Source organism: Lynx rufus, unplaced genomic scaffold (assembly GCF_022079265.1).
Source record: "Lynx rufus isolate CCGP_SWC_20201006 ecotype Redwood Valley unplaced genomic scaffold, mLynRuf1.p SCAF_3, whole genome shotgun sequence".
Lineage (NCBI taxonomy): Eukaryota > Metazoa > Chordata > Mammalia > Carnivora > Felidae > Lynx > Lynx rufus.
The window spans coordinates 152,603,635-152,625,824 of NW_025814845.1; the positions used below are offsets into that span (position 1 = coordinate 152,603,635).

At 40.7% G+C, this 22,190-nt stretch overlaps 1 protein-coding gene across 1 annotated transcript in view; it reads right to left on the reverse strand.

The window, feature by feature from the left end:
- The window catches only part of EXTL3 (exostosin like glycosyltransferase 3), a 37,259-nt gene extending 18,274 nt beyond the window's left edge, over window positions 1-18,985 (reverse strand). Inside the window, exons 1-2 of the mRNA XM_047091675.1 lie at window positions 16,555-18,985; window positions 3,567-3,694 (exon numbers count right to left, since the gene is read on the reverse strand). Of these exons, the coding sequence (XP_046947631.1) occupies window positions 3,567-3,694; window positions 16,555-18,702 (2,276 nt within the window). The 5' untranslated portion in view covers window positions 18,703-18,985. The remainder of the gene's footprint in view (window positions 1-3,566; window positions 3,695-16,554) is intronic.
- Between the last annotated feature and the right edge of the window lie 3,205 nt (window positions 18,986-22,190).

Here is a 22,190-nt window from a genome sequence, read left to right on the forward strand (position 1 = left end):
TAAAAACAAAGGACATAATCAGTTCCTTAACCTTATACTCAACCTGCACTGCACTAAATATGTTTAACTCATGTGCCATATTATAATAGGTCATGCTTTGGTATGCCTTACCCTTAATGAATTATTCTTTAAATGTGCTAATGTTCTAATTACCAACACACTACAATCGGTTATTAGGCACATAAAAAGATACTCAACATCATTAGTCATTAGGGAAATGCAAATCAAAACTATACTGAAATACCACGCATCACACACAATAGAATGGCTATAAATAAAAAATGAAAAACAACAAGTATTATCAAAGACATGGAGAAATTAGAACACTTATATACTGCTGGCGGCAATATAAAATGGTGCACCCTCTGTGGAAAAAAATATAGCAGTTCCTCAAAATGTTGGAGTTACCACATGATTTAGCTGTTCCACTCCAATGTGTATATCTAAGAGAAAGGAAATGTTCATACAAACACTTGTACATAAATTTTCACAGGAAAAAAAATAAAAAATAAAATAAAATAAAATAAATTTTCACAAGAGCATTATTCACAATAACCGAGAAGCAGAAATTACCCAAATGTCCATCAACAGAGAAATGGACCAACCAAATGCATATATACAAAAGGAAATACACTCACATGCTCAGATGGGTGAACCTTTTTTTTTTTTAATGTTTATTTATTTTTGAGAGAGAGACACACAGACAGAACATAAGTGGGGGAGGGACAGAGAGAGAGGGACACAAAATCTGAAGCAGGCTCCAGGCTGTCAGCACAAAGCCCGATACGGGGCTCAAACCCACGAACCACGAGATCATGACCTGAGCTGAAGTCGGATGCTTAACCAGTCGACTGAGCCACCCAGGCGCCCCCCAGATGGGTGAACCTTTTAAAATCTATTAAGTGAAAGAAGCCAGTTACAAAATGGCACATGTTATATGGAACCATTTATTTTCGATATCCACAATAAGCAAATTTATAGAGGCACAGATAGATTAATAATTGCCTAGGGCTTAGAGAAGGTGGAGGAAAATGGGAAGTGATCACTAACGGGTACAGGGTTTCTTTCAGTGGTAATAAAAGATTTCTAAAAAGATCACAGTGATGGTTCCATAACTCTGTAAATATACTAAAAACTGTTGAATGATTACACTTAAATGAGTGAATTGTATGACTTATGAATTGTATTCAATAAACACTACCCAAAAATGAATTGCGAGAAAATGATCACAAGCTTGGATGTCACAATAAATGTCAAATTGCTTTAAAGTTGCTAAGGCCTACCCTCAATTTTTGTACTTACTTCACTGTGGACACATAATAAACTGTCCATGGTACAGCAACATGCAGAAGGTTGAAACTAGACCACTTTCTCACACCATTTACAAAAATAAACTCAAAATGGATAAAGGACCTAAATGTGAGACAGGAAACCATCAGAACCTTAGAGGAGAAAGCAGGAAAAGACCTCTCTGACCTCAGCCGTAGCAATCTCTTCCTCGACACATCCCCAAAGGCAAGGGAATTAAAAGCAAAAGTGAATTACTGGGACCTTATGAAGATAAAAGGCTTCTGCACAGCAAAGGAAACAACCAACAAAACTAAAAGGCAACCAACGGAATGGGAAAAGATATTTGCAAATGACATATCGGACAAAGGGCTAGGATCCAAAATCTATAAAGAGCTCACCAAACTCCACACACGAAAAACAAATAACCCAGTGAAGAAATGGGCAGAAAACATGAATAGACACTTCTCTAAAGAAGACATCCAGATGGCCAACAGGCACATGAAAAGATGTTCAGCGTCGCTCCTTATCAGGGAAATACAAATCAAAACCACACTCAGGTATCACCTCACGCCAGTCAGAGTGGCCAAAATGAACAAATCAGGAGACTATAGATGCTGGAGAGGATGTGGAGAAACGGGAACCCTCTTGCACTGTTGGTGGGAATGCAAATTGGTGCAGCCGCTCTGGAAAGCAGTGTGGAGGTTCCTCAGAAAATTAAAAATAGACCTACCCTATGACCCAGCAATAGCACTGCTAGGAATCTACCCAAGGGATACAGGAGTACTGATGCATAGGGGCACTTGTACCCCAATGTTCATAGCAGCACTCTCAACAATAGCCAAATTATGGAAAGAGCCTAAATGTCCATCAACTGATGAATGGATAAAGAAATTGTGGTTTATATACACAATGGAATACTACGTGGCAATGAGAAAAAATGAAATATGGCCTTTTGTAGCAACGTGGATGGAACTGGAGAGTGTGATGCTAAGTGAAATAAGCCATACAGAGAAAGACAGATACCATATGGTTTCACTCTTATGTGGATCCTGAGAAACTTAACAGGAACCCATGGGGGAGGGGAAGGAAAAAAAAAAAAAAAAAAAAAGGACGTTAGAGTGGGAGAGAGCCAAAGCATAAGAGACTGTTAAAAACTGAGAACAAACTGAGGGTTGATGGGGGGTGGGAGGGAGGGGCGGGTGGGTGATGGGTATTGAGGAGGGCACCTTTTGGGATGAGCACTGGGTGTTGTATGGAAACCAATTTGTCAATAAACTTCATATAAAAAAAAAATAAAATGTATGCAAAAAAAAAAATAAAAATAAATAAATAAATAAAAAAATAAACTGTCCATGGGCCTGCATACTAGTCCATGACACACTTTGAATAACCCTGATGTACTCCATTCTCTTATCTGTAATGATCCTTCAACTGGGATATATAAACCCCGGTAAGAACTACTAAGATTCAAGAAAACTATATAGTTTAGTGATTGACTGGAAATTCTGGAGTCAGACAAACCTGCATTTGAATTCCAGTTCTGCCATTTACTTTCTAACATCATGGTTTTGCTCTCCTTGATCTCAGTTTACTCCTATGTAATATGGAGAGGAGTACAACTTACATCGTCAAGTTTTAGAGCAGTATTAATGAGATAAAATCACACAAAGTGCTCAGCTAGTCTCTGGAACACAGTATGGATTCAAAAATGTCACGCATTTTGATCATAAGAACCACCTCCTCCTCCCTCTCTTTTTCCTCTTGGATCTTTGCTCCTAACCCCATCTTTCCCCAAATCTTTCAAGCCCCAGGATTCTGGCACCATTCCATTACCCTAACACATAGCAACATGTTGCTTCTGCCTGACTGGGAGCTATTCCTGCAAACACAAAAACCTCACATTTCCATTAGGGAACTATCTCTTGCCTCCACTCAGTCCATGTTTGTGGCTGGAGGATGATATAGTTTCAGCTCCAGGGCCAGGCAGATAACCCTGATCTAGCCAATCACAGAATCCATCTCCCTGCCCTCCCTCAAAGGGAGAGCCTATGGGAGATCACAGGCAACAAAGAGGAAAGCAAAACCTAGAGATGAAGAGAAATGGAGTTCTCCAACATCACCTAAGACCCAAAATCCAGCTATGTCCTGTCAGCCCTTACTACCTCTGAGTACTTATTATCAGCCAAGAAATTCATTCTGCTGCCTAATCCACCTCTGAGTTGGTTTTCTGTCACTTGAAAACAAAAGTGTTTCTTGATTAAAAAGTAGCTGCTCACCGAAACCCAAACATGATTTCATCATGGCGGAGGTGAGCATCATCATCAATAGACAGGATAGCCTCTGTCTCAATTTCATTCCAGGGCAAGAATCGGTTGTTCAAACTGTTCTTCTCAGTCCGGACCACCTGTAAGGAGGAAGGAAAAACACTAATGATCAATGCTGCATTATAGAATGCAAAACCAAAACTGCCTCCGGTCAAAGGAGACTGTGGCTAAATTTACTAAATAATCTTGCCAGGTTGCCTACCACTCATAAAACCCAGTACATGTCTTTCAGGAACAGAAACTGATCTTATAATTCAGCAAATGTATAAGGATTTCACATTTTAAGCTTTATTCATTTGCTAACTAATTTTCTTGTGAAACAAGTTAAAGCTGAGGATTATTTTACATAAATGATAAACAGTCTACAGATATTAAAAATAACTCTCCCAAGAGAACACAAGGTGGCAGAGTAGAACTGAGATTATAATTCCCAGCTCTGAAATCCCCAGGCTTACTCATAAATTTTAAAGCCCAACTCAGAAATCCCTTGAGTTTGTGTCATTTCTGATGCCTAAAAAAGGAGAGCCCATCCAGTTGAGGTTAATTACCTCACCTTTGCAATTCCCACTGACTACACATACAGATGCTTTTTCTTTCAAGGGGTACCTAACTCAGCAAAATTAACAGCTGTGTTAATTTACAGCAAATCCCAATTCAAAGATTCTCTATCCAAAGTGACCCATATATGCAAAGCAGTATTTTCTTCATAAAACAAAGATTAGTGCCCAAACAGAATTACATTACAAAGATAATGTTTTACTTAGACATCTTAGATAAGCACAGTTTACTAACAATGTAGGTGGTAGCTTTGTTATTCACCTTGCCCAATATGAAGATGACCATACTCAGTACTTTAATAGCTCATTTTATTTTTATTGTACCTATATCTAATTAATCCACCTAATGGGAAACTATCAATTTATTCTCAAAAACCAGAAACAGGGGCGCCTGGGTGGCGCAGTCGGTTAAGCGTCCGACTTCAGCCAGGTCACGATCTCACGGTCCGTGAGTTCGAGCCCCGCGTCGGACTCTGTGCTGACAGCTCAGAGCCTGGAGCCTGTTTCAGATTCTGTGTCTCCCTCTCTCTCTGCCCCTCCCCTGTTCATGCTCTGTCTCTCTGTGTCTCAAAAATAAATAAACGTTAAAAAAAAAAAAATTAAAAAAAAAAAAAACCCAGAAACAAAGGGAACTTCCTGAGGAATCATCTTTTTAGAAAGACAGAGAGGGTCATCCTACTTTCAACAGAAACTTTTACTTGTACTGAGAATAAGCTCTACCTAGCTTGATGAATGGAATTATATCCATGGTCTAAAACTTTATGAATGCTTTCAAAGGTACTCCTGTGATCTCACAAATACTGTCTCCATAGCTTAAAATACTCTTTCTCCTCTTTTTCTACCAAAATCATTCTCTCCCTGGGGACCCAGCTCACATGCCTCCTGTCACTTACACCCTTGCCAAAATTAACCACTTCTATGTTCTTAGAGCAGAGTCCTCATACTTCAACTAATGCATTCTAACATACTTAGAATCCAATTAGTTCAGAGATCAAAAGGCCTTACAGATCATACGGCCAACTCTCACCTTGTACATGGACAAATGGCAAGTGGCAGAGCTAGACACTAATTGGTGCCTTCTAACTCCAAATCAGTCTTTTTCTGCTAAACTTACATTAAATTTATAAATCTCATCAAACCAAACATCACTTAGAATGTTTACTTTACTAAAGAGCTTTAAAAAGTCTTAAAAGACTTTGCCTCAGCCCCAGAGGACTTCCTCCCAAGTCAAGACAAGAAAGGATCTATAATCTGTAATCAGATTTGCTACTACAGAAAACAGATGTCAGAGCCAAGCAATAGACACAGAAATCCCCCTTGCCCTGCAGCACGTTTGGCCATATAAAAAGTCCCTGGAAGCAAGCCCAGGTCTCCCAAGCTCAGATTCAGCAGTTGCAGAACAAAGCACTGAGGTCTGGGTTGCGGTAAAGACGAGCAGGGAGGGGGAGATGACCAACTATTCACCATAGTAGCTGCTGGGCTCCATCCCCAGGGAGCAGGGAAATGGTCAGAAGTAGCAGGAGCCAAATGCCAACCTCAGCAAACACAAAATGCCATCTATCTTAAGACACACCCAATTTCAGAGATGTTAAAATATAAAATAACGTTCACCTTAGAATCAATGCATTATGGCAGCTGTTTGCTCAACCACCCCCAACAAACCACTCTTGGTCATTCATTTTACTTTCCTAACACACCTAGCATCCACTTAATACAGAACTGCAATTCTGGCAGCTCAGGTGGACAAAGCTCCCCCTCAATTCTAGCAGCAAATACACACAGCTTAAAATGAAGAAAAAATACTCAATTCTTGAATATTCAACTGTAGATTATCAGTTTTACAGGTTAGACACTAGGAAGATTATCTACAGCAAAATTAGCAATCCAGGAACACAGCACAGAACTTTAGTAGTTAAAGTGTAAGCCAAACACCACCAACACGGGCCTCCCCTAGGGCTCTCTTGAAACACAGGCCTACCCCAAGCCTACCAAGTCAGAAACCTGCAAAATCCCAGGTGATTCCTATGCACATTAAATTTTGAGAGGGTTGGTAGAGGAAAAGCATGGTTTTGGAGTCCATCAAAAAAGCCTGGGGGCGCCTAGATGGCTCATTTGGTTGAGTGTCCGACTCTCAGTTATGACCCTAGGGTCATGGGATCAAGGCCTGTATCAGGCTCCAGACCAAGATTCTCTCTCTCTCTCTCCCCCTCTGACCCTCTCATCAGCTCACACGCTCTTTTTCTAAAAAGGGGGCGGGGGGGGGGGGGGAGAGAAAGAAAAGAAAATAGAGACAATTTTTTTTTTAAAAAGAAAAGCCTGAGTTCACATTCCCACTCCACCACTTACTTGTGCAAAGGTAAGTGAGGAACCTCTCTCCTAAATACAGCCCCATACTGTGTGCAAAAATGGAACTTATTCATCAGCCAAACGTGACCATCTTATAAACAACCTCATTCACTCTAAAAACAACACAAACTAAAATAGTCATGATTTGATGCCTAGAGCACATCCAAAATTTTTGTCCAATTTACAAAATAAACCAAATCAAGAGGACCTGCTTGTCTTTTGGAAGACTTAGAACTGAAGATCTAATACCAAATGTGTTTTAGCCTAGATTTCACATCTGTATTTTTTAGCAAGCTTATTACAGTCCAGTAAGAGGCAAGTCCATTACAAACAACTACTGTGGATTCCAGAAATATAGTATACATACTACCTTTGCTCATCCTGGCACAACCCCTCTGGGCTGGATGGCAGCAAGATTTTCAGGATTAGGGAACTGACGCAATAGCCATCAGAATGAAAGATTTAAGGATTCACAGAAACACAGCATCATGAACTGCAGCAGCTTATTTCTGGTTGGCTCACAAACAATTGTGGTCAAAAAGTCTGCTTTAAGAATTTACAGCAGTGATTCTTAACTATGAGCGATTCTGCCCAAGAAACATATAAAACAATGACGCTGGACAGTCTTGGTTGTCATAACTGGTAGTGGAACGGGGTGAGCTACTCATATCTGGTCAGCAGAGGCCAGGGATGCTGCTAAATACTACAAAGCACGGGACAACCACCCAGAGCAAAGAATTATCCAGCCCTACATGTCATTAGTGCCACTGAGGAGATACTCTGACTTAAGAGTCAACATTCAGAAGACAGTACAGCACATACAGTTCATTATTTAAGAACAATTTACCTTTTCCTTACAACCAAAAGGAGATTTCTGCACTTACAGACATTGCAAATACAAACTAAAATTAACTAGGAGGAAAGAGTAAAAGGTTTCTTCTAACAGTTTTACTTCAAAGCTATACTGCTTAATAGCTAGACAAAATTTTGCTCAGCAAACCTACTGTTATCAATTCTGGCACCAAAAACATAAGGACTAAAAAACTTAAATATCTGTAATGCAGACATCCATCAGATCAGCATTGGCATCTAAGATTTTTGAGAAACGGCAGATCGAAAAGGAAAGAAATGAGTCAACCAGAGTAGTAAGTCATGTTGCTCATTTTTGTTGACATTGTTTTGTTTTGTTTTTAAAACTAAAAAACAGCTCCTGCTTCTTCAACACTGGCTATTTTCTCATGCCTAATGATTTTACCTTGGTAACTCGTGGACATGAAAACTGACCCTCAAGTTACTAAGTCAATTACTGGTTATGACACTGACCAGAATGTACCAAGCAATGTGCCTGGCATACAGTAGGTGTTCAACACATTTTATAAATGAGCAAATAACCAAACAACTAGGAAATAAACCCTAATTTAGCCCTGTCCATTCTATTTTCAGAATATGGAATAAAGACTTGATAACTTTATGTATCAAAACTATAACATTCTACATACTAAAACCTCCTAGCATTTAATCTAGTATTCCAGAGCAAAACAATCCATCAACCTATAACTGCCAAGTCAGGAGCCATGCACGCCAACATTCATTTTTTGTTTGTTTCATGAACAATGCTTCCTGGGGAAGCTACATGAGTTCTCCTGCTGACTAGTTCTACTATCATTCATAAAAGCCTAGACTTCCGCTCACTGCACGTTTCTTCCCATCACAATGGAACAATACAGCAGTCATGGCCTGGAATCCTACTGTATGCAAATGTATGCAAGTACATGCATGATCAAAAAATAATTAGTAACCTCACATAACATTTAAGTTGGTTCTTGAGGAATTCTGGAATTTATGAATGATAAAGAGCTACTACTCTACCAAGATCCTTTCTCCTAGTATGCTAATAAGGTATTTGGCTTCTAAATCCTGGCAGAAATCAGCAAATTCACATTAATTAGGAAAGTATCAATTTACATCATAAATATTTAATTAGCTATCATAAGTTAGATCCCCAATTAATAGATAGCCAATATCTCTTAATATGTAAGGGATGGAAATGTAAGTACTTATTGCTATTAACAAGCAACAATCGAACATTTCTACAATTTGGTAAGTGACAGTTGCTGAAGTGCAGCAGAGGAATTTGGATTCAAATGGAAGAACTACCTAAATATGGAATCTTTTATAAAAGCAGCTCACAGCTAGCCATAGGCAGGTCTTTGAAGTTGGGAAGCAAGAAAAATAGGGCATGAAGAAATTAAGTGTATGAACCCAAGTCATAAAGTAGACCAAGAACAGGGAACACAAAAAGGTAAAACATACTTGACAAGTAATAAAATTAGAAAATATATGTGGAAAATATAAAGCACCATACAAACACATAATGCGACCTATTAAATTCAGCAATTTAAATACACTTAAAATGTTCTCCTTTCTCTCCTTAAGATAAAATTTTGCCTAGCCAAAGTCAACAGTCTCCAGTCTCAAACACATACACATGTGTGATACACTTCTGTAATGAATCCATTTCTGAAAATGAGCTTTATGTCAAGTCACCATACAGGCAATAAGGTAAACAGCAATTAGCTTTTGTCCTCCATCCTCCCCTTTCCTCTAACTTAAAAAAGTAACCCAGAACGCCTGGGGGGCTCAGTCAGTTGAGTTTCTGACTTCAGCTCAGGTCATGATCTCACACTTCACGGGTTCAAGCCCCGTGCCGGGCTCTGTGCTGACGGCTCAGAGCCCAGAGCCTGCTTCAGATTCTGTGTCTCCCTCTCTCTCTGCCCCGACCCCGCTCATGCTCTCTCTCTCAAAAATAGACATTAAAAAATATATTTATGGGGCGCCTGGGTGGCTCAGTCGGTTAAGCGGCCGACTTCAGCTCAGGTCACGATCTCGCGGTCCGTGAGTTCGAGCCCCGCGTCGGGCTCTGTGCTGACAGCTCAGAGCCTGGAGCCTGTTTCGGATTCTGTGTCTCCCTCTCTCTGACCCTCCCCCATTCATGCTCTGTCTCTCTCTGTCTCAAAAATAAATGTTAAAAAAAAAATTAAAAAAATATATATTTAAAAAATTTAAAAAGTTTTAAAAAGAAGTAACCCATCACAGAGCTCAGGAATTAAGAAAATGAGGTACAAAAGGAAGCTCATAGTCCGGTATACCTGCTTTTGAGACAAGGACCCATGTGAAACAGCTTGAGGTGACTAGGGTGGAGAGGTAATCAATAGAGAGAGACCAAGAAGCATTAAAATATCTTGATTTTTCAAGGGACTCATTCATTCAATAAACATTAAGTAGTAGGGAAAGTTAGGTAATGAAAAGAAAGGGAAAGGAATAAGAAGGTGAACACAGTGAACTACTTTTCTATTTATAACTTACTTTAAATTTGGGTCTGATGCAGTATTAAAAAACAATTTAGGTTTTGATTTTAGGTTATATTTTAGGTTATGAGATAAGTCTGTTTTAATTCATAAAAGAAGTTGTACATGATCCCTATAAAACTGTAGGTCAAATAGCATAGGTTAGAGGTTCACCATCAAATGAGAGAATGCAGGGGTGTCTTGGTGGCTCAGTCGGCTAAGCGTCCAACTCTTGATTTCGGCTCAGGTCGTAATTTCACGGGTTCTTAGATGGAGCCCTGAGTCGGGCTCCATGCTGACAGTGCAAAGCCTGCTTGCAATTCTCTCTTTCCCTGGTTCTCTGCCCCTCCACCGCTCATGTGCCCACGCTCTCTTGCTTTCTCTCAAAATATATAGTTTTTAAACAAGAGAATGCATATCAAGAGGACAACACAGTGCTGACAGAGCACATAGAAAATGCTCAAAACTTGTTAGCAATTATTATCACATAAGATTAATACAATCTCCTCCTATTTTACTTTGTAAACATTTTATTTATGCATGTAAGCTGTGTCTTTTCAAGAAATTTAGATTTGGTAAAAAAGAAAAACATGCACTGACCATGGCCAGAAGTCCTAAGACCTAAGTTCTAATTTGGGTATTAATTGGTTGAGTGACCCAAAACAATTCTCTCAGTCTCAGATTCCTTACTTTGAATTAGTAAAGAGTACAAATAGACTAAGAGGAGGAGACATTCCCTAAAGAATTGATTTGTAGCAATTAAGAAATCATTTATGGGGGCGCCTGGGTGGCGCAGTCGGTTAAGCGTCCGACTTCAGCCAGGTCACGATCTCGCGGTCCGTGAGTTCGAGCCCCGCGTCGGGCTCTGGGCTGATGGCTCGGAGCCAGGAGCCTGTTTCCGATTCTGTGTCTCCCTCTCTCTCTGCCCCTCCCCCGTTCATGCTCTGTCTCTCTCTGTCCCAAAAATAAACATTGAAAAAAAAAAATTTAAAAAAAAAAAAAAGAAAAAAAAGAAAAAAAAAAGAAATCATTTATGCAACATGACTTTTCAGCAATTCCTTTATATTACACATTTATAATTTTTGCTATAATTTCTGATTTCTGGTAGCTCTGTTTTATAGAATTCTCCTTCACAGCCACGTAGCCTCTTCTCAAACAGAAAAAAGAGAGCCATAGCTATAATCACCAAGTTATTAAATAATGTCAAAGAAAAAAACCAGAGATGCTAAACCTAGTGAAGTCTACCAGACTTTGTACAATCTTAGACCTAGAAAAACTGGACAAGATTTTTCCTGTTAGTTTTGCTTAGAAATCACAATTTTAGGAAAATATCATCTGATCTATTCATGTAACATAAAAATTACTTGCAGAGCCCAACTCAGGGCTTGACCTTACAACCCTAAGATCAAGACCTGAGCTAAAATCAACCAACTGAGCCACTGAGGCACCCCTCAAGTAATATTTTTTAAAGGAGAGTGGACACAGATAAAAAACAATGTGTATCAACTTTATAAGGAATAGCCTTTATTATTATCTCTACTGTTGCCTGAGGTCTAGCCAGAAGTAAAGCCTTTAACAGCCTGACTGGCAGAGGTCCAAGCCTGATTATTAATGACACTGAGTTCTCTTCTAGTCTTCCTTCTTGTTCTCTTAGTTGACCATGATGACTGACATGACAATAACTACTCTGGCATGACATTAGGTTTCCAAAATGGGGTTCTCCTTTTACAGTTTTACTATTAAGGGCTGGGAGGGAGGGAAAATGGCAGTGAAAAACAATCTCGTATCTCTCTATATAGTTTTCATTTGGAAAAATGGGCACATTCTGGTCTTAACACTTCCACAGAGACCTTGGATTCTAGTAGGGAGATGTGATATGCTTAGCTGACCCTCTCTACCACTGCTGCTCTGGTCCAAGTTTCCAACACCCCTCACCTAGGCTTCTGCAATAATAGCCTCTGAACTGTTTCTTCTGCTCTTTTCCCCATAGTCCAACACATATTACCCTTTGCTCAAAACCCTCCAATGGCATCCTAACATACTTCTAATAAAATCTAGAATCCTTACCATGGACAAGCATGCATGCATGCTTGGTACTATCTGTAAGCAGACTAATAAAAGATAAAAAGATTGAACTAACATTTGAGTTGTCACTCACTCAAGAGACGGAACTTGCCATTTGAGTCCAACCAAATAAACTGCCTGTGAAAACTAAAGTATCAATACTTCACAGAGAAATAAAACAAAATCCAGTCTTCACAATGTAATATTCACAATGTACAGAGTTTAATACAAAACTGTGCGATGTACCAAGAACCAGAAAAACATGACCTTCAAGAAAAAAGAAAAATCAATGAAAGCAAAACCCCAAATGTTGGAATCAGCAAAGGTGTTAAAGTAGCTATTATAACTATGCTCAATAAAATGTACTCAGAATGGAAAAAAAAAAGGGAGAAAATCTCATCAGGGAAATGGAAACTATTACTTTAAAAACATGGATATTCTGGAACTGGAAAAAATATAATACTTGCAATTTAAAATTGACTGGATGGGGGCGCCTGGGTGGCGCAGTCTGTTAAGCGTCGGACTTCAGCCAGGTCACGATCTCGCGGTCCGTGAGTTCGAGCCCTGCGTCAGGCTCTGGGCTGATGGCTCAGAGCCTGGAGCCTGTTTCCGATTCTGTGTCTCCCTCTCTCTCTGCCCCTCCCCCGTTCATGCTCTGTCTCTCTCTGTCCCAAAAATAAATAAACGTTGAAAAAAAAAAAATTAAAATTGACTGGATGACCTTAAGTGTAGAGATGACACAAAAGTTTGTGAACATGATGATAAATCAAGAGAAATTATCAAAATTGCAAACAGAAAAAAAGATTAAAAAAATGAATAGAGACACTAAGAACTGTGGGATGGAATCAAAATGTCTAATATTCACAGGGCATCTGGGTGGCTCAGTCGATTGAACATCTGACTCTTGATTTCAGTTCAGGTTATCATCTCATAATTCATGAGATCAAGCCCCACATCGGACTCTGCACCGACAGTGCAAAGCCTGCTTGGGATTCATTCATTCTCTCTCTCTCTCAATCTCTCTCAATCTCTCTCTCTCTCTCCCTCCCTCCCTCCCTCTCTCTCTCTGCCTCTCCCCAGCATACGTATGCATGCTCTCTCACTCTCTCAAAATAAATAAATATTTTTAAATGTCTAATACACATATAATGAAGCCCACAAAGGAAAGGAGGAAAAGAATGGGGCAGAAAAATATACCTGAATAGATAGTGACATAAAAATTTTCCAATATATGAAGAAAAAATAAATTGACAGATTTAAGAAGCTTAGTGAACCCCAGTCAGAACACAAATAGAAGAAAATCATGCCAAGGCATATCATACTCAAAGCACTGAAAACTAAATATAAAGTCTTGAAAGCAGTCAGAGGAAAAGAACATGCTCCATATAGGAAAACAAAAATTTGAAGACCACTGACATACCATCAGAAACAAGGGAGACCTGAAAACAGTGGAACATCTTTAAGATGCATGGTTGACGCATTGGTCCCCAACCCAGTAGGGAGTTTTTCTCAAAGGACTAGCTTTCAAATCCTTTGACATAATACTTATTCCCCACACAGGGCACCTGGATGGCTGGGTCCATTGAGTGTCAGACTTGATTTTGGCTCAGGTCATGTTCTCACAGTTCCTGAGACTGAGCCCTACATCGGGCTCTGCACTCAGTGTGGAGCCTGCTTGAGATTCTCTCTCTCTCCCTCTGCCATTCTCTTCCACTTGCACTCCCTCTCTCTCTCTCAAATTAAAAAAAAAATTAATACTACTCTCCACTTCCATTAGACATTCTTAGTTATTAAGCTTCCAGAGCTAATGAACCTGATTCAACTGTTTACAAAACAGGCAAGAGACAGAGCAGTCAGTCACCCACCACCACCACCTCTGTTCAGCAGCCTCGCCCCATTCTGACGAGTCAGCTACTTCAACTAGTGGCACTTGCCCCATCTCTCTGGGTGGAGTCTAGTCACCTTGCCCAGGCCCTTTCCCATTTGAACTGAAGAGAATTAAATCTTTTGGGGCGAGAGTGTCAAAGGATGGTGGTAAAGATCACATTTGCTTTAAGCCGGATCCAATGTAGTTTCCCCTTTGTCATCTAAATAACAGACAAGTATGAGGAATTTGACAAATCCCAGAAGGCACCCCTCTCTACTCAAAAACCTAGTGCTCAATACATTTCATAGCCCACAAATATTTACCATTTATGCCTAATGCTTAGGTGAGAACCTGAGCACAAGGGAAGCACAAATTGCCCCTCAATTTCTGAAATGATATGTGTGGGTTCCTAGATTAATTCAAATATGCTGATTTGAAATCATTTTCCCTTAAGGATTGGAATCTGACAGATTGTCTGGGAACCACCCTACTGCTAATTTTATAAAGACCCGTTAATTATAACATAATGAATTGGGTACATCTGCATCCTGGGTAGGAAAACTACTCTGCAACGTCTCATAACGGTGCCATTTCTCCACAGGGGAGAGAGAGAGCTGCCAGTCCCTCCTAGTCTTGATACCTGGTAGTGTTGGCTCTGTGCCCAAGAGGTCAGCAATTCAACCACTGCCCCCCAGAAAACCTGCGTCTCTTAAACAGAAAGAACAGGCAAAATATTTAGAGAATACAGTGAATTCTCCAGCTTAAAAATGTTTCCTCCTTTTCAGAAGAACTAGGAAAAAAACTGGTATCATAAGTATGGGCAAGCTATTCAGAATGGCCCCCCATTTGGAAAGTTTCTGGCACTTTCCAACTAGGCATTGTATTATTGCAATGAGCTGCCCAGTAATCAAAGAGGAGTACTTATTTCCCACCAGAGCTAAAAGAGAGGATTAGTTCTGGTAAGTTCTCTAACTAATTTCAGTCATTGTTAACAGGGTGGCATCAGCTTCTCTACAACCCTATCAAATTCAAAGAAAACTCAGGAAAAAAGGAAAACAAAGGCTGCTTTATTTATTCTATTTGAGCAGCATCCACCTTTCACAGAACAAATGCTTTTTTTCTTTTTAATTTCAATGACATTTAAGAAGCTGTAACTGAGAAAGAAAAAAGTGAAATTTATTTGGAAAGAAATCTTATAAAGAAATCTCCCTATTTATAACACTTTTCTTAATATACAAGATAAATTCTGGGATCAAAAGTTTTTAGAACACTACACAGTCTTTGAAGAGCCTCAGAGTATAAATTCAACTAAATAAAAGAAAAGAAAAGATGAGCAGTGGCGGTAAGCACATAGCAGCAGTAATAAGAAAGACAATTTTAAAGATTTGTACAGGAGAAAGCAAGTAGTAAGAGCTGTTATGCAGAGGATACAAGAAGCCTTTATCAGTGAAGTGAGTTAACCCTGTCCACAACATAGACAGATATCCATACTGCCTCCCATCTTCTTGGACATGAAAGGGTAAGTAGGAATCAAAAAATTATTAGGCACCTTTCTAGATTCCTTACTTGTATTATTTTATTTTTCTGTTTAATCCATAAGTCAAAGAAGTTAATTAACTCATCAAAGATCCAAACGGACTACTTAATCCCAGGTCTATATTAATCCAAAACTCATACTATCCTAACATTATACCATGCTGCTGCTTAGAAAATACTTCACATGAATTAGTTTCTTGATATAAATTTTCAAAACACTGGTCCAGTCCAAACATTCCCCTTCAGACAAGTTCTTCCTAAAAACTACACTAATTTTCTTAAGCAAGCTTTTGGCAATGGATGGCCCACCAGAACTTTTGCCTATCTTTGCTACCTTTTTCTGGAAAGTCTATGCCACGGGGTAAGTAGTTGGAACTTTGTTTGCTTATGACTTGCTCTAAGGCCTCACATTTAAGATAAATGGGTAATCTGCTAAGGCCAAATTTATGTCAGAAGGTGGATAAACAAAGTACTCAGAACTAAAGCCCTATTCTACATAACAGATTATTATTTTTCCTGTAAAACACAGGATCCAAGTCACAACAGATAAAGTAAAGAATCTGAGAAAGAACCTGTAAGAGACCATAGAAAAAGGTGCAGGATCTCCAACTCCCAAATATTTCAAACCCCCAACTCTAATCCTTCAAAAGACTTCTATAATATCCTGATAAAGAAATGGGTCTTCCTGCTAAAACGGGAAGGTGATTAAAAATGCAGCTTCTGGAATCAGACACTAAAGCTCAGCTTGTCCTTTATTAATCATGACCTTGGGCAGAACAGTTAATCTCTCGAAGCCTTAGTTTCCATAGATATAAAGTGAAGAGACCATAATAACGTAAGTTCTATAAATCCTAAATTCTATAAACCCTGAAATCACAGGTGCTTACTAATAGCTCTGTCATCATCGTTCTCATCAACATGTTTGTTATGACACAGAAAACATCAATGGGGTAACTGAAGGGCTTTTGTAAACCTTCATGAGGCCAGTATGGATTTCAGTTTTGGAGAGTCTTAGGAGATTTAGAGGAAGTGAGTAGCAGAAATGGAACTGGCAAGGCCTGAAAGGACTGAAAAAGAAGCAAGCAGAAATTCCATGGGGAAAGGAAATCTGTATGGGGGGGGAAAAGTGTATCTATAAAGATACACTTTATATATATTTGGAAAAAGGATTAAGGAATAAAATGCTATCTCATGCAGTAAAACAAACTGCTTTTTTCTATTACCATAATGGGGACGCCAATGTCGGGCCACAGAAGGTCCTCTGACGGTAGCTTGGGAGAATTCCATACCACCACGACCTTGTTCAGGTAAGGGAGGCCATTCAGTCTCTCTAAAGAGTTCATAAGCACTTCCTCCCTCTCATAAGTCAACATCACCACCGTGAACTGCTCTCGTGGAACGTTGCCTCCAAGTGCCGCCTGAAACTCCTTGCCAGAACCCCCAGCTCCACCACCAATAGGCCGAAATCCAGTCCCTGAGCCCAAGAATTTGGCCTCTGAGGGCAACACAGGGTCAAAGGGTGTGTGGGGGAACAGATGGAAAGGCCCTGGAGCAGAGTTCCAGCTGCGGTAAAAATCAGTGACAGTCAAAGTAAAGTTGCGGAGGTATTTGGGTGAGGCATAAGGCGGCTCCGTTTCCACTGGCCCCAGGTCCAGATCCCCATTGTCGGCCATGTTAGGGTCCGTTCCAGCCGCCTTGCCTGAACGATGGGGGATCTCAGCTGCCGCCTCTTCCCGGATGGGAGCAGCTGGGATCTGTATGCGAGTCCTAATCATAGCCAGCACGGTATTAAAAATACTGTCAGCGGTTGAGAAGTACGTCTCCCAGAGAAAGCGGCCTTGCCGCCTCATAGCCAGCAGATCACTATCTGAGAGGCTTCGTAACAGAAAATGAACCTCGGTAACACGTGGCTTGGGCACCACCAGGGCTGCCTCATTCCACTGCAGCATGTCCTGGTAGGGAAGCTGGACTTGCTCCCCCAGCACAACTGGGACAGCACCAACTTCCAGGGCTTCAAAGAGCCGTGTTGCACACCCAGATGAAATAACCAAGTGAGGGTCCCCAGGAGTGATAATGAGGGCAAAGGTGGAAAGCTTCAGTAATTCTAAGCGGTCCTCACGCTCCCCACACAGTGCCCACTCAGTAGGCAGACTGGGTTTAGGCTGGTTTTTGCAGGTAAATTCTACCAGGACCTGATCTAGCTTGCTGTCCTGTACAGCCTTTAAGGTGGCAATGATACGATCATCATAGTCGGCTGGAGGGTCACCCTCCATTTCTTCTTCAAAGGAGCGGGCCTCCTGAAGGCTGGATCTCAGTGATTCAATCTTCTCACCCTGGAAGGTGAAAAGATACTTCCGCTTAACTGGCACCTGTGGTGGGATTTCCATGAAGTTGGGCTCTGACATGGCATGGACTAGTGGTGACACTACCAAGTCAAATCCAGGTCTGTACTGGGCAGCATAGAAAGTAGACTGGGCCACCATGGCCCGGCCTGTACTGACATTATATAGTAAATTCTGTGTATCTGACTTCCGCGACAGATTGATGATGACATGGTTGTGTCCATCTGTCCGCCAATGTGGTAGAGAATAGAGCTGCTTCTCAAGTTCAGCAGGCCGAAGCACTACTGGCTCCTGTATTTCTCCCACTAATATCACATAAAGGCAGGCAATGTCCGCATTTTCTGTAACATAAACACTGGCTCGTGCTGTAGCCTGAAAAGCCTGCTTGACCAAAGGATCCAGGTAGCTGCCAAAGGCAAACTGGTCACTGTCATATACATAGACTGGAAAACCAGAGGTGAGAGGACAGCGAGAATAATCGAAACAATTGTGCAGCCGGCATCCCCGTATGACCTTTGGGGGAGGAAGACCGGCATCATCCTTCTCTGGAAGCAATCGGATAGGCAAAGAAAGTTTGGGCTGATTTTGAGCCATCAGCTCTTTGTAAGAATGCTCAGTCTGGCTAATGACATTCTTGAGCTGAAGCAAGTCCTGCTTGGCATTCTCAATGCTCTTCTTACAGGCTTCAATCTTCAGATTCAGCTTGGCAATTTCACTGTTCAGCTCTTGCCGCTTGGCTTCCAGCTGCAAGAGCTCTTCGCTTACAGACTCACGAATCCGGCAAAGATCCAGCACATGCTTTACCTCGCATAGTTCATTACCAGCCCTTGGGCCAAAAATCCGCTTGCCTGCCTCATCAGCCTCATCCAGAGTGGTGAGATAATAGTGAGCAATAAGGGGGAAGAAAACCAGAATGATGAAGAGCGTGAAACTGAGCCACGTGAGTCGGATCCGGTTGGACCACCGTAACATACAGGTTTGACCTCCATTCCCCACTCCCCCATTCCGCAACATGGTATAGCCCGTCATGAGTTCCTGTGTGGCTCTTGCCCCCTCTAATCACGTTGGGTCACTCGCCATAACCATGAGTTTCTATTAGACGAACTCAATCTCTTTTCACTCAGACCTTTCTGTTAAGAGTTAGTGTGCTCCCTGTACAAGGCACCAAATAAAATGGAAATTTCATTTTCCTCAGCTGTAATTGAAATGGTCTCTGACCTTATTCCAGCAGATTTTAAGTTCTGGTTGCTGACCAAAGAACATGTCCTTAATCTTTACTGAATGGTAAAAGGTACCACACTGTTGATGAGATGAAAAGGAGAAGGTCCCTGATGATGAAACCCAGGAAAAATACCCTGGAATCAGACAGACTTTTTCAACTGCCATAGCTCTTGTTCCTTGGTTTTGCTGAGCAACAAATATGCATAGTTACTATTCACAGTTATAAAGTAGCTGGTTAGAACAGAAATGAATGTCAGCCTCTTATCGATGTCCTTGCCAACAATGAGGCCTGCAAAAAAAAGAGAACCATGTAAGTCTTGAAAAGATTATGTGCGACAACCCCACCCTTCCCCAGTTTCTAGAAAATGCTTAAATCTGAAAAGGTAAAATAATAGTTGGAACACTGATGTGTGTCTCACAGAACATTTTAAGTTCGGTTCAGGTTGTCTTAGTATGGATATTTTACAGTATGGCTAATAAGAAATGGGTAAGCGTCCAAAAACAACTTCAGTTTTTATATACACATAGACACACCCCGTCCTCCAATTTAACAAGATACAGGGCAGAATTAGAGCTCTATAAAATGAAGATCAACAACATTTAACAGAGGGCAAAGATGTATGCGACAATTTGTTATTCTAAATGGAAAGAAACACCATCCTGACCAGCCTTGATAGTCATGTTCATTCCTAACATGAGCCTCCTTTTGAACCACTTAAAAAAAAAAAAAAAGACTCTGAAAAGCTCAAGGCTTTACAGTCAGAGCTGAAATTAATGGAAGAGAACTCTTTTGATCTTTACCCAGTAGTAGGTGCATTAATCCAGAGACAAAATGTATTTCCTAGTTTGCTTCTCATTTATCTTATGCTAGCAGACATCAAGTGTTCCTCTTTAAAATATAAATAGTAACTTGGTCTTTCAGAAAGACTACTATACTTAGAAATGAGGGGCATTATTTCTTCTCCTTTGGAGACAGATTTGCTTTCAAACCTTATACCTCAGTTTCCTAATCTCCCCAAATGGAGATAAGTGTACTGAGACAGAAACAATATATTGTGTTGCTATGACAAGAAAGGACAGAGAATGTGAGAGTACTTTCAGCTAATAAATCCTGAAACAACATTCTCACTCCTGTTCATTTACCAACTTTACTATCGCAGGCTACAAAAGCTCTTCACTTGCTTTCATCTTGAACTCAACATATCTAGAACTGAATTCATAATATTCTGCGCCAAAGAATATTCCCAATTCCTTTCATTTATTTCCTCCAGAAAGTAATTACCATACTCTTAACAGGTCTCAAACATGCTCAGTATAACTACAGGAGAAGCGAGAATGCAAAATAATCTTCAACCTTGTGGAACCTCCTTTAACCTAAGAGATAAAATATAAACAAACAGCAAGGACACTACTACAGGGTAGTATAAGTAGCACATCACAGGTGCTCAATCTTCTCTCTAGCTTCTATGCTTGTTAGAGGTGTAAAATTATTAAAGTTGGGATAGAATCACCTCTCCTTTAAATAAAAAAAGTTGCCAATGTTAATAAAAGGCTTGAGTAAGCAGAATAAGAGAATAATGACAACAAAAAACAAAAACTATTGATCACAAAAAAGCTTAAACTTGGAGGATGAAAAGTTGGATAATTAACAGCTAACCAAATATCCCAGAAAATGTAAGTCAATATTTCTAAAGCATTATCCTTTTAAATCAAATGTTAAAAATTTCTCTTCCTGTTTTCAAAAGAATATTCTCTACACCTTACAAATAAATTATAACAAAGAAAGAATTAAGTGGAAGAAAAAAAGGAATGCATAATCAAGGAAATTCAGTTGATTCATTCCCTCCTTACCATATGTTTCTGGATCCTTCCTTTCTCTAACTCATGCAGCATTTTACTTCAGTATATAATTTCTTAAAATAGTGAGCTCCGGGTCCAGGGCTTGCTCTCCTGATAGAAAATAGAAAAGTGACATGCTATTAGAAAAATACTCAATACTAAAGGCATTATTAAAGAATGTATTTACTGAAGGGGAAGATGCTGGGGGAGTACAAGGACCCCAGGCTCGCCTCGTCCCATGAACACAACTAGATAACCACCAAATCGTCCTCAATACCCCAGAAATAAACCTAAAGGCTGGAAGAACAAACTCTACAACTAAAGGTAGAGAAGGCAGGAAGGGTGGACACATGGTTTGTGAGAGAAATGGATCCTGGCCACTGTGGTGGGTGGGGAGCCACAGAAGGGCAAGAGAGACCAGGACACAGGGAACACAAATTCCCATAGCAATTGGCTCGGAAAGCGAGAGGGGCCGAATGTCATGAATTCTTGCAATTGGTGGGGCTTAAAGCCTGGAGTTTTAACAGTAGGTGGGGGGGGGGGGGTGGTGGGAGGGTACAGACTAAGGGAGAGGCCAAAGGGCATTGGGACTATTCCTAGAGAGAGGGCAGGGCACAGTCAGTGGACTTTCAGTAGAAACATCAATCTGAAGAGCACCTGGAGCACACAGTGGGGAGATTACCTGCTCATCCTAGAGCCTGGGTAGTATTTGCAGAGAGACCTCTCTGGGAACAATGGAACTGACCTGCACCACTTCTCTCCCCTGCACCTCAGCATAAGCACAGAGTCACCTGCAGGAACCAGCACACCGCTGACACTCCCTACCTAACTTGCTTACACCAAGCCCCCAACCCCTCAAGCTCAGGTGGAACTGCCCTCAACCCCAGCTCAGCAGGACCCCTACCCCAGGAGACTGGCATAACCCCCTGCCCACACCACATCTTCCAACCTGGGAGTTTTGCAGGGCCTTGGTTCAGGCAATAGTGGTAACAGGTCTCATTTCATAAGCAGACCAGAGCACATCTAGTTAGAACTCACCACATTCAGGCCAGGGATGAAACACTGCTCACAACAGACAAAGAAAGCCTCTGCAGACAACTGGCCTGAAGGATAAAGTGACCAGAACACAATAGCAGAGCACATGCAGCACACACTGAAGACACTCTCTGAAGTGCTAGGCCCCGGGGAACACGGGACACTACATTGCAGGGCACTACTAGATCTCTTCTTCATAAGGCCATTACCCTCAAGAACAGGAGACATACCTGACTTTCCTAACATAGAGAAACAGGACCAGAGAATTAGAAAAAATAAGAAGACAGAGGTATTTGTCCCAAATGAAAGAAGAGGAGAAAGCCACAGCCAGAGATATAAGTGAAACAGATATAAGTAACATGCCTGACAGAGAATCTAAAGTAATGATCCTAAAGATACTAGCTGGACTTAAGAAAAGAGTG